Source organism: Hoplias malabaricus, chromosome X2 (genome assembly GCF_029633855.1).
Source record: "Hoplias malabaricus isolate fHopMal1 chromosome X2, fHopMal1.hap1, whole genome shotgun sequence".
In the NCBI taxonomy this organism is placed as follows: Eukaryota; Metazoa; Chordata; class Actinopteri; order Characiformes; family Erythrinidae; genus Hoplias; species Hoplias malabaricus.
This window is the reverse complement of record NC_089819.1, coordinates 42,028,521-42,042,394: the sequence shown is the minus strand read 5'-3', so window position 1 is coordinate 42,042,394 and position 13,874 is coordinate 42,028,521. Positions and strand designations below refer to the sequence as shown.

The window sequence follows — 13,874 nt, the reverse complement described above, 5'->3', positions numbered from 1 at the left end:
TATATATATATATATATATATATATAAAGTGCATGCACTACAGTTAGGCACCATGCTCAGTGCCGCAGTGCCGACCGAAGAGTTTAAAGCCACCATCTCCCCTTGAAGTACAATGGCTGTTACTGTGAGAAAACTAGAAAAATAAATACCCTTAATTTTAAGATGATGAGCAGTTCACAAACCTTTGGTCTTAAATTGAATGAATATCAGGTTAAAAATCTGCATCTTTTGACTGGACAGTTCACTTCAGTGAGAAAAGGTGAGGACTAACTGATGAAAAAGTAAAAGAATACAAGAAATAGTAGACTAGCGGACTGGTGGGAATGCAGAAGTAGTTTAGTGTCAGATGTGGTAAAATGTCAGAAGTGCAATAGCAAAAAAGGAGAAATGGTACAAGTAGAGGAATGGCAGATGAATATGGCTTGTATTTGAGTTGTTTATTGTAGCAATAATAGATCAGATCTTAACATCTTACTCTGTACCATGTTTTGCAAGCTATCTACGAAATCCTCTCACACCAGCGCAATACACACTAACACACCACCACCACATCAGTGTAATTTTACCCTGAGATAACAGCTATCACTTTTTTATATTCAGAACAATATCCATCCATCCATTATCTGTAACCGCGTATCCAATTTAGGGTCGCGGGTGGTCCAGAGCCTACCTGGAATCATCGGGCGCAAGGCGGGAATACACCCTGGAGGGGACTCAGAACAATATGAACAATAAAAAATTACACAGCTACAGAATTATCTCCACATTTAAAGGAACACTATGCAATATTTTTACCTGAAATGTGGAGAAAATAGATGCTGTCATTGTTAATCTGGGCTTAGTTCCACACTATATAACTTTTGGAGGATGGTAGGAATTCCCTCACCCCTCCCAATTGATGTAAGTATAATGCTGTAAAAAAAAAAAGAATTACATCAGGGAAACCCCTGGAGAAAAAAAAAGTTTGAAGCAGTCAGTTTGTTGTTTAATTTTTGCTACAGATGTTGTTTAATATTTTCATTTTAAAAATCATGAATATGTATTATATTGTTTAGTACGTTGTAAGTGTTAAAATCCATATTATTTTTAAACTCCAAAAAATTTAAAATCCAAAGCTCATATGTTACCTTATTTGGAAAGGTAAATGGAAATTCTTTTTCTCTTGCAACACATCATGAATTTAGAAAGAGCCTTGCTTAAGTTTTTTTGGTTTGGACCATTTCTGGTTTTTAACTTTGTAATTTGCCACAATCCTTGAGAAATCACTTGTTTGAGGGAAGTTGTTAGCCCCAGTCTCATTATTTAAACTGAAGCTCTGTCTAAGAATTCTCTGTATCTCTGCAGGCTTCCATCATGCATCTGACTCTGACATTCATACTGCTGCTGCAGCTGGTCATCAGTCCAGCTCAGGGTCGCTACATTAAGGTGAGCTCACACAGTCATTTTAAATTCATCACCCTCATGAACAAAGGTTATTAGACGTCTGTAACTATATAAATAATAGAAGTCTAACAACTACAGTGTTTTTAATACTTGTTTTAAACCAGGAATTCATTAGGAAGAGCTACAATGAGACAGGTGAGATATTTCTATGGCAGAATGTCTTAGTTTTGTGAATAATATTAAACGTAAAATGTAAACAGAAGTCAATAACCATAAAATTAATCATTTATTCAGACAACAGCATTGAGAAGGATTACTTCACTGTATCATCGCTAATTGAAAGAGCCAACAGGAAAGCTGGTAAGCCCCTGAGAAGTTTGTTGTTGTTTGTAAACAATCTCAAATCGAAAAGGTATAGGCTGAAGCTAATTAACATTCCTTTTACTTCTGTATTTAGACAATACAAAACCTCCACATGAAGAAAACATTATATATATATATATATATATATTTTTTTTTTAACAATAATCATTCCTTGGTTTTATAAGTTCTTACCTTTTTAAACTTCTTCAGTGACAGCTGAGTGCCTGCACCAGCCATAAATGCATGTAAATATGGTTCAACTAATTCATAAGAGGTGATGGCTGCAAATTTCTGGACATTAAGTGTAATTAAGTGATCACCGCAGATTGAAAGAATATATCCTACAGAAAGTAGCACAGCAAACCAATTTGTATATGTTTTATTTCATTGCCCAGGACAGTCACTTGATGAACCCAAGATTATGTTTGGTGACATTGCCATGAACCCTGGCTTTCAGAATGCAGACCCCTGTACAGCACGTGGGTGCAAGTGGCCCAGAAGCAGTGACAGCAAGGTCTATGTGCCTTACGTCATTTCTAACCAGTACTGTGAGTGACACCTTCTGAGATGATGTAGCCTCAAGAGAATCAAATCAAGTGGACATTTCCTATAATGGACATTTTTCAGTAATGTATCTAAGTTAGGTCTACAAAACACAGTTCAGGTTCAAAATGAGTGTTGTTGTCGTTTGCTACAGCATGCCCATGCATTGTTAAATTTTTTTCTATCTCTCTGCTAGCATCCCAGGAAATCGTCATTATTGAGAGTGCTCTGAAGTCCTTTCAGACATCCACCTGTATCCGATTCATACCTCGCCGCAGAGAGGAAGACTACATTCACATTCAGTCTCGTTCAGGGTACAGCTCCAGTGTCTTTTAACACTTTCAATCCTGAATTTAGCAGACATGAAGCTGTAAAATGATTGGACAGAGGGGGTGATGACAGGCAGGACCTCGGAGGGCGAGATCATTGGAGCTCTGCACTGGACTGGCCACTTCTCAAGGAGAATATACTGCTTTAGTAATGCTGTGGGAGGCAGCAGTGTTTTAGCTTTGACTGTTTCCTTAATCTATGATCACACACCCTGGACATTTCATGACTAAGTACAGTAAATATCCTACAGATTGCTCCTTTAAGGGGGCCTAGACTTATTCTGTGTCTGGGTCTGCCTCCCTGTGTTTTATGAAGTGAAAATGAAGAGTAAAGGATAACAGTTAGTAAGCACTGTTGTGATTTGACCTGCAGGTGCTACTCGTATGTGGGCAGAAGAGGTGGAGAACAGGTCGTGTCTCTGGATCGTCAAGGTTGTGTATATCATTGTGTTGTCCAGCATGAGCTCCTTCACGCTCTGGGCTTCAACCATGAGCAGTGCCGCAGTGACAGAGACGGACATGTTCGCATCCTCTTCCAAAACATCATGCCTGGTGAGTGGAGCAGGTATTTTTTCCACATGCAATATATGGCCAAATATATCCTCAAACATTATGGGTATTAAACACTGTAGAAATGTATTTTATATCAATTCAAATCTCAAAAGCAATTAATCAACTGCAGTCCTGTTTCATTTTTTACAGTGTAGGTTTGTCTACTTTGATGTAGTATCACTTTGTTTTGGGAAGGATATATGTTGGAATATTTCTGTGAGGGTTGGAGTGTTTGATGCCTACTACACCACTTTTTAAAAACCTCCTTCAGGCTGACCAAGAGAAGAATGTGATCTCAAGCAGAGGGCTCACTTTCATTGTTCTTTTGTGATTTATTAGGACTGGAGTATGCCTTTCGGAAAATCCCAACCCTAAATCTGGGCACCCCATATGACTACAACTCTGTCATGCACTATGGAAGGTAAGGTTTTCTGTTGTTCACTTATTTACTACTTCTTTTTTTTTGGTGCTGATCAGCAGGGGTTCTCTTTTGTGGATGCAGGTATGCTTTCTCAAGGAACCGGGAGCCTACCATCATTCCCATTCCAGACAGTACTGTCGCTATTGGACTTGCCACTCAGATGAGCCCCACAGACATCTTACGTATCAACAGGCTGTACTGTGGATAACTGAGTTCATGATTGGAAGTAGAAATAGTTTGTAACTGTAAACCTCTCTCTCTCTCTCTCTCTCTCTCTGTCTCTCTCTCTCTCTATGTCTATGAGAGAAGCTACAGGACAATTCAACAGCTTTAATTATAAACCTTCAGATAGGTTATTCTGTTAATTCTATACAATGTGGAGTAACTACTGTGAAAGATATATATATATATATATATATATATATATATATATATATATATATATATATATATATATATATAAGGGGTTGTCGGTTCTAAATAAGAGAGGAGTTAAAACATAATCTCTGAATAAAAATGTTATTGCTAATGGAAACTGTTTTGTTGAGCCAAATAAACAAGTCTTTATCTGCTGCCCTGCTCTGAGATTCATAATCTTGCAAATAATTGACAAGTGTGATTAGTAATTTAGTAATTCATCACATATAATCAATCTATTATAAAATATCAAGAAGTATAAGCAGTTTATTTATTACCAACCGTTGAGTGTGTGGTTAGTAAAACGAGTGTTCTCATTGGAGCAATATTCCCTACAGTTATTTACAGTGAATCATAATTGAGGATTCAGTTGTCTCATGAGTGTTTAAAACCGCAATTAAAATTACTCTCCCACACAAAGAAATTATACATGTACCTGCGCATCAAAGTAAATACACTTGGCTCCTCGCCATGATGTTATGTTAATTTAAAAAAAAAAGTTATAAAATGTAGGATGATTTTTTCCATTTAAATTTAATTTTCATACAATTATGGATTTTTTAAAAATAAATCTTGCCTGATGTGTGGAAGCTTTTTTCGCAGGAAAGTTTTGCCCGTTCTTTACCATGACCTCATCCTTCCTCAGACACCTATATCACTAATATTCTACATTCACATTACTATAACCCATTCATCGAACCGAGGAGGATGGGTTCCCCGTATGAGTCTTGTTTCCTTCCAATGTTTCTTCCTCGTATGCTGAGGGAGTTTTTCCTTGCCACTGTTGCCCCTGGCTTGCTCATAGGAGGCTTTCACCCAGATCTCTGAAAAGCTGCTTTGTGATGACTTTTTGTTGTGAAAAGCGCTATATAAATAAAAGTTGATTGATTGATTTAAAATAAATAATTAAATTCATTTTTCAGTTTACTATATATTTTGATATTTGGAGTCTTATATTTTTCAGCTGCAGATTTTATGTTTTCATATTCATTTGTATATTTGCTGGCGATGGCGTCCGCTCCATCAGGAAAACTGCAGTGAGACAGGAACAAATCTGAATAAGTTCCCAGTTTCTTAGTCTGATGTTCTGCTCCACCTTCAATTGTGCTTTAAATTAAATTGGTTCATTTGCTGTGCGTTTTTCTTCATATTTCATGTGTTTTATTCATATTTATTTATAAATATATCATGTAGCTCCTGAAAGAAAGAAAGCTATATGAAACAGAGCTGTGTATTCATATCCTTTTTTCCCTTATTTTCCCTATACAGCAATATCCTCCGTCTGTTACCATAACCAATACAGGCTTCTCAAGATCATATACACTGTACCAATTATCATAATCACAACATAATCAAGTAGGTAAGACTTGATATTGGGAAGGTTTCTACCAAAATGTGTTTTTGGATTTTGGGAGCACCCAGAAGAAAACTACACAGACATGGGGAGAACTTTCTGAACTATTCCACTTGTTAACTAGGACTCCCACATTTACACCCAAAACCACCAACCCAGGAGGGTGAGGGCAACCATATTTTACCTCAGATATATTAAAATTCATATACCAATTCTTTTTCAACTCTTAGTAACACACCTGAAGAGCTCACACTTGGAGAAGAAAACTAACTGTCCAGATGTATTATGCTGGATAAGAGTTAGCAATACGCTTGTGATGAGGGAAAAAGTAGGGTCTTCCTGTCCACCGAGAGTAAAGCCAGTTTTGTTCTCTACGAGGTTTGTACCCCACATTTTTAACCAAGAATTTGATTATTCACATGACTCAAATAGAGCCATCAGCCAGTTCAGTCACAAGTTCAAATATATTTTGAGCCCATAATATGGTTTTATCAGGGACATTCTGTACCGAACCTAACTCTGTTTCCTTATTTTTAGATTATGGGTCTTACATTAAGCAGCACTTATATGATTTCTAGTTCTATCCACAGGTTACATCTGACAAAAAAAAAAAAAAAAAAAACTAAAATGAGCAGCTGCACCTGCATAGGTAAGATTGGTATCAGTTCCTGAGAATTAGGCTCTGAAGCAGTGAAACTTCTCTTTGGAGTGATGGTTAGGTTAAATCTCCACAGCATATTTTGTGACCTCATAATTCTCTCACAGCTAAATGCCATCAAATCAGAAAATGTTCAAGTCTTCTCAGAGGACAAATAACCTATTGCTATGCTGGTAATTGTTAGAACCGAGAACCCTTATACATTTTTCACAGTAGTTACTCCACCTTGTACAGCATTAACAGAATGACATCTGGAGGTTTATAAGTTAAGCCTAAAAAATAATATTTTAATTGAATTAAAGTGAAGAAAATCAACTGTAGAACTGTCCTGTGGTATCACTCATAGACAGACAGAGAGAAACAAAGTTTAAAGTTACAAATATTTCTATTTCTGATAAAATCCTTGCGAGAGGATGAATACAGTAAAATGTAACTCATTGTACAGTACACAGTACTGTACAGTACAATCCACAGTACAGCCTGTTGATACGTAAGAGCATACCTGCATCCACAAAAGAGAAACCCTCCTGATCAGCACCAAATAATGAAGTAGTGAATGAGTGAGCAGCAGAAAAGCTTACCTTTCATAGTGCATGATAGAGTTGTAGTCATACGGGGTGTCAAGATTTAGGGTTGGGATTTTCTCAAAGTTATGCTCCTCTCCTAATAAAACACAGAGGTTTATTAGGACTGTGAAAGTGAGCCTTCTGCTTGAGATCACATTCTTCTATTGATCATCTTGAAGGAGGTTTTTGGAAAGTGGTGTTTTATATCTAAATTGAATCATTCCACATCAGTACCTGAGCTCAAGTATGTTTGCATGCCTGTAATGTGCCAAAATCTAGTCTTCCCAAAAGAGAACAAAGTGCAGCAAAGGGGACAAACCACATATGCTGTAGAAACTGAAACAGGGCTGCAGTTTATGAATTGCTTTTAAGGTTTGAGTTGATGTAAAGGACATTTTCTATAATGTATAATGCCTTTCATTTTCAAGGATAAACTTGGATGAGTGGTCCCAAACATTTGGTAATATAATTCATGTGGAAAAAATACCAGCTCCACTAACCAGGAATGACGTTTTGTAGAAGGATGCGGACATGTCCGTCTCGGTCACTGCGGGTCTGCTCGTTGTTGAATCCCAGAGCGTGGAGGAGCTCATTCTGGACAACACCAAGATATACACAACCTTCGATTCAGAGACAGACCTGTTCTCCACCTCTTCTGCCCACAAACGAATAGCAACTGCAGGTCAAATTACAGCAACACTTACTAACTGCCATCCATTACTCTTCACTTATACTTCTAGTCCACCTTAACAATTCCAATGGAAGTTCTCTACTAAGTTTGTGATTTTCTTTAAACCTATGATTAATCCTAGTACTTGACTGCTTAGTATTATGAATAAGGGCCAGGTTTAGGACTAGGCTAGTCCCAATCAGAGAGACCAACACACAGAATTCCTTGTAGTAAGCTCATGCTGAGATTAATTTATTAATTCATTAACCTTCTGTAACAACTTTATCTTGATCAGGGTCATAGTGGGTCCAAAGCCCACCTGGAGCGCAAAGAAGGAACACAATCCGAACAGTATGTGTTCTCTGTATTTAACCCAATCTGTGCAGTGAAACACACATTTACACACACTGGTGAAGACTTGGGGGCATATATAAAATATAATAATTATTTTCATTATAAGAAATAATAATAAAAAATATAATAATTATCACCACCACCACCGTATTCACTGTTTTTTAAGAACGCTCAAACTAACTTGGATGCAGTACTCAGTTGTAAGTTGCCAGACATTTGGATAAACTCACTTTGGAATAAAAAAAAAAAAAAGTTAATCAGAAGGATGATCTGATATAAATTTTTTAATGGAAGAAATATAAATAAAATCCGTATTATATAGATTCCATGTCTATCCAACTTCAGTTTAAGTTATTAAGACTATGATAGGATGACACTAATAAAAAAAATTTCATTGGTTATTCATGAAAAGCACAATAACTCTCCCTAAAGGTGAGTGATTATGTGAGGATCAATGGTGCTTCACATCTGAAAAAAAATAAGCAGATTTAAGATTTCACTGGTATATTGGGTTTACAAAACAGATTAATTACATATGTATTACTCATGTAGTTGTTTTTGTTTACTTCTTGCAAGTAAACAGAAACAACTACAGCTGAGAGCTGAGAACAACTTCGAGCTGAGAGCTTTATATTTCTTCATAAAATAGCAGATTTCACTTTGACATTAGGCCGATATTTACTTACCAATGTTCGCTTCCTCTTAAGCCTCTCGTGAGCTGCAGGTGATACAACGTGCTCTAGATTCCTTCTCCTCTGTCTCCTGCATCCGCTTCATCACACGAACCAATCAGAGAGATTACCTCAGCATTGAGTCCCGCAGTGGGTAAGCATAAAATGATAAATTCCAGTTCTGAAATCGAATTAGACATTTGTAAATAATCTAAACCCAACATATGTTAATAGTATTCATACAATTTCTAATATATTATATTTTAAACATCTTCCTAAGCAACTGCAACTTATAGTTGTATAATAGTGAAGAAGTTTTTTTAACAAACATTTTCATAAAAATTAAGAAAACATTTATTTGATTTCACTGACTTCAAAGCAACAGCCACTTTCATTTTAGCAGCAGTTAAATTTCATTATAGTTAGCTAGTTTGCTAAAGCTGGGGTAAAACCCAGAACAACTTATTTAACTTAACATTATTAGAATTTATGAACACAAAGTTCATATTATAATCAGAACTAAAATGAGTACAACCTAAATGTTGACCATATTGACCAAATCCGAGAATGGATTTGAATTCAAAGCATATTTGTTTCAGAAAGCCTGGTTTTTAAGACTCACTTTTTGCTTGACAAATGTTACTCCTACGTTGGTCACCTTGGTAATGGCCAGATAGTGTCTTTGGACCGCAATGGCTGCATCTACCACCACACCACCCAGCATGAGCTTCTCCACGCTCTGGGATTCAACCACGAGCAGACCGGCAGTGACCGTGACAACCACATTCGCGTCGTCTGGGAGAACATCATTGACAGTACAGTCTCAGAATTTAACTACAGTTTAAGGGTTAAGGCCCGTTTGATGTGTATTTAATGGTTTGGTTTCTTAACAGACATGAAGTACAACTTCAACAAGATCAATACTCTGAACCAGGGGACTCCCTACAACTACAAATCTGTCATGCAGTACCACAGGTCAGGCATTCACAGAATAATACACTATCTATTTCACTGTAAAAGTAGCATAGTGCAGGGTTGACACCAGCCCAAATACAGAATACTGTACATTTGATCCTCTAATTCTACAACCGTTTATGCCTTGGTTTCTGAGAAAGCCCAATTGGTTTCACTGTATGTGAGGTAATTATGATTCTGATTCTAAAAACAATGTGTATAAAACCTTTAGTTTAGGTTTTATATACTGGGGCAGCACAGTGGCACAACAGGTAGTGTTGCTGTCACATAGCTCCAGGGTCTTGGGGTTGTGGGTTCAAGCCCCACTCAGGGTGACTGTCTGTGAGGAGTTTGGTGTGTTCTGCCCAGTGATTCCCAGTGTGCGCCCAGTGATTCCGGGTCAGCTCTGGACCCACCATGACACTGAACTGGATAAGTGGTTACAGACAATGAATAAATGAATGAATAAAAAGTTTAATTTTGCCTATATACTGCAAAAAACAAATAGCACTCCAATATTTGTATGTTTTGAATCAATATAAGTCAGTTAATTCATAGACAATCATACAAGTGAGTTTCTATCTATTGTTGGAGGAGTTTACTAAATAATCTCAAACACTCTGTTATTTATCCAGAGAGCTACAAATAAAGTGCTTTAATCTGTATGAAAGAGCATTACACAAACATAAAACACTGCCATTTCTAAACTTTTGGAGCTTAGGTTAATGGGTTAGAATTAGGATTAATATTAGGGTTAGGGTTAGATTTAGGATTAGGTGTTAGAGATCAAACAAGCACAAAATGCTACTGATACTAACGTTTCTGAGATTAGAAAAAGGTTTATGGTAAAGTCTGGACTCAGAGTCAGGATTAGGCCGAGGGGAAGTATTAAGGCTCATTTTTCACAATGGGAAATTCACATAAACTTCCATTAATATATTTTGTAGTCATTGTACGAGTCTTGAGAATGGTTGTTCAGTAAAATCTGTACAACCCCACCTTGCATCCAGCCTGTTTACCGTGTGCCTTGCAAGGTTCATTCATTCATTCATTATCTGTAACCGTTTATCCAGTTCAGGGTCGCGGCGGGTCCAGAGCCTACCTGGAATCATTGGGCGCTAGGGATGGGGAGATTCACCGATTCACATCGGTGGTTCGGCACACGTCTGCGATTCGACTGTACCGGTAGATTCAACTTGCATCGGGTTTAATTTGCGGGCGAATTTACGGTGCATCTCCTCTAGCCTTTTTGCATCGGCAAATACCATGGTTAAATCGGTTGTTTTGTTTTCCAGTATCTATTCTTTATTCTAACGTATTTTCAGAGGCAACATATTTTTTTATTTTTATTGATTTCCTTTTTTTTTAGAGGCAACATAAATGCACCATCGTGTCCTCAGGTACTGACGCAAGCACGCAGACGTACACAACAAATATGGAGGGAAACGAGAGCATTATCAACAACAAAGAGATTTAATGCACCAAAAAAGACACACAAATCAAACGTGTGGCAACATTTCGGGTTTTTTAAGCGAGGTGGTCAACTTGACAAAACGCACGCAATCTGCAAACAATGCCGTGGGTCTATCAAATACGTTAGTAGCACAACGAACCTGGCGACACACATGAAAAGACGGCACGGTGTGGACATCTCTGCGGCCGCTACCCCATCGTTTTCTTCGGATCCTGCTGAAACACGAGCCAAACTGAGCAGTAGCAAAGGAGGTGACAGGTCTATCGCAAGATTATTTAGGCAAAACACGCCCCTGGCAGCTAACTCTGCTCACTCTTTTTCTAATATAAATCACACAATACTTTTTTTCCTAAGTACACAGGAGTACTATGGACATTGCACTTTGAAAAGCAATACTTCTATTTGAGCACCTTAGTGAAAGTATTGTTTACAGCAGCTGCTAAATGCTGCAATAATAGTTTTATTTTTATGTTGTTATTTAATTTTTATTTGTAAAATGGAATTAGAGCCATTTATGTTCACTACTCAGTCAACTGTCTGAAACCTTGTGTAGCAGTTAAGTCTAGCAGACTGTAGTATGTGTTGCAGATCATAATTTTCACTATGCACATTGTTAATACAGTACTTTTAAAACTGTTCATCTTATGTTTTATACATTATATATAAATATAGATGGAGAATATAACTGAATAATTCAGTTGAATAAATTAATGCTCTGTCTGAATATACTGAATTATGCATTTTTTTATATTATGTATTGATTTTGCTCCATTGAAAACAATCAGATGCATACATCCCTTAAATTGTTAGAGAGTAAAGTAGAATTGTGCTATTGAGTTAAGAAAACTGATGGGTTAGGCCAATACATCCACAAACCTCAACTAACTGTATCGAATGATCACTTATCAAACCGAATCCTCATATAATTAAGTCATATCATTATCAAATCATTTTTGAATCGCATCATATCGTGAACAGGAGTGATTTGTATCGCATCGTATCAACAAGGGGTTTCAGTGTATCGCATCGGCAGTGTATCAAGATGTGTATCGAATCGACCTTAGTGGTGAAGATATACATCCTTATTGGCCGCCAGTCCTTCACAGGGCAACACAGACACACACACATTCACTCACACCTACGGACACTTTTGAGTCGCCAATCCACCTACCAACGTGTGTTTTTGGACTGTGGGAGGAAACCCACGCGGACACGGTGAGAACACACCAACTCCTCACAGACAGTCACCCAGAGCGGGAATCGAACCCACAACTTCCAGGTCCCTGTGTGACTGCCACACTACCTGCTGCGCCACCGTATTTTTTCTTCATGTAATTTCAGAACTGTTTTCTCTAAGAACGGTCAGCCCACCATGGTCCCCATCCCCAACAGCAATATTTCCTTTGGTCAGGCCACTCAGATGAGCAGCAAAGACATCACCAGGTTGAACAGACTGTATCAGTGCTGTAAGTACATGGAACTCTTCAGTGCTCTGTCTCCCCAAGCCAGTCATTACCTTGACAACGCAGCTACAGTTTATACAAAAAAAAAGCGTCCTGTAAAAACTTTGTGTTGTTGCATTAGCTACAAAAGAGAGCGAATCACTTCATGCGAATCACATGAAAGTAAAGAATGTGCAAGCAGTGCTCCACTCCACCATTTATGCATTATGTATATAAAAAAAGCTTTCAACTTGTTGTGTAAACCTCATTTAAGAGTTATTGTTCTTTATATTTGCAAGTAATTTTTAAATGATTTTTGTTGTTGTAGTTTTTATTTCACAGTAAATCTCTTAATGATGTAAACATCATATATTGCCATAGTATATTAACTAGTACTGAACATTAAATATAAATAATCATTAATACAATTTATTATTGTCATTCTGCCATTTTATGACCTACTGTAACAACATCAATAAATTAATTTATTTATTTACATGGTATGATATCATCAATACGCATGCAAATATTAGACAGTCAAACTGACCATTGCGCTCGTTCTGGTAGTTACGGAATCCTGGCCATTCTAGTGTTAACTTGGCTTTACTGTAATGTGTTACACATGTGCATTTTATACATTTATAAAATGTTCATTTGACCATTTCTGTCTTTCAGGAACCAAAAAACTCTTTCACTCTACTATTCAGACTGACCAGGAGGAAATCACTGGCTAAAGTTAATCACTGCATATCACTAATGCAACAGCAGGGCTATCTGCCTGAATGTCTATCATCTTGTATTGGTGATGAGATCATGACATTACTTCTTTAAATAAATATTTGCTAATTATGATCAATCTTTGTCATTTTGAAATACAGATATGCATTTAAACTGTGCATTTATTACTCAGAATGTACATTCATGAATTCTTTCATTCCACAGAGTATCTTTTTAATGAAAGGGATCATAATAAGAGCATTTATCTTGTGATTTTACTCATCTATGGTAATGCAGTTTCATAAACTGCTGCAAACAGATATAGCTATATATGTAAATTTATAGGAACACACCAAGAGAGATTAGAGGAGAAGGGTCTGGCTGCAGACATGCATTCTCTGCCTCACAAGCACCGCCAGACTATTCATGCTGTTAGTGCACTCTCTGCCAAAGAAACTAAATCATGTTGTGTCTGCTGAGGAATACATTAGTTCTTAAATCTGTGTGATGCACAGCCAGTGTGAAAGACTACACTGATTTAAGCAGTGTATCATCTCATGTGAAATTAGCTTTATGGTTAAAGGTTTGTAATATCTGTATAACAGGTTTGGCTCATTAACTTCAGGATTAGTTTGGCACATTATTAGTGGAAGTTACATTTTAGTGAGGTTTTAGCTGTATACTACGACTGAGTTTTAGGGCCACAGCGTTAAAAAAAAAAGAAACAAGATTCCGAGATTAAAGTCAGAATTCCAAGAAAAGACTGGGAATAATTCTGAGAAAAAGTCTCGGAATAATTCGCTGCTTATAATGGAGCAGAAACCCTGAATCGTTGCTCGAACCCATGTCATTTAGTTTCACATGATACAATTAATGATCACGAAAATGATGGATCCAGAGCGAGTAGAACTCCGCTGCCCACGAGGCTCCATCGCATTACGGCTCGGATTCGTACAAAAAACTAAAGCCTTATGCATGAATTATTTATTAAACGCATTCACACGAC

At 37.2% G+C, this 13,874-nt stretch overlaps 2 protein-coding genes and 1 pseudogene across 2 annotated transcripts in view; 2 read left to right on the top strand and 1 right to left on the bottom strand.

Moving 5' to 3' along the window:
* Nucleotides 1-13,874, bottom strand: part of LOC136677398 (low choriolytic enzyme-like) — a 42,736-nt gene that overhangs the window by 15,377 nt on the left and 13,485 nt on the right. The window contains exon 7 of the mRNA XM_066654918.1: nt 6,602-6,683. Coding sequence (XP_066511015.1) covers nt 6,602-6,683 — 82 coding nt within the window. The remainder of the gene's footprint in view (nt 1-6,601; nt 6,684-13,874) is intronic.
* On the top strand, nt 1,321-4,139 carry LOC136676863 (low choriolytic enzyme-like). Its single transcript, XM_066654131.1, has 8 exons — nt 1,321-1,425; nt 1,548-1,578; nt 1,678-1,743; nt 2,142-2,294; nt 2,486-2,603; nt 2,992-3,170; nt 3,510-3,591; nt 3,673-4,139. The coding sequence occupies exons 1-8, from the start codon at nt 1,354-1,356 to the stop codon at nt 3,797-3,799; spliced, it is 828 nt and encodes a 275-aa protein (XP_066510228.1). The 5' UTR covers nt 1,321-1,353; the 3' UTR covers nt 3,800-4,139.
* Nucleotides 7,118-12,496, top strand: LOC136676521 (high choriolytic enzyme 1-like; annotated as a pseudogene).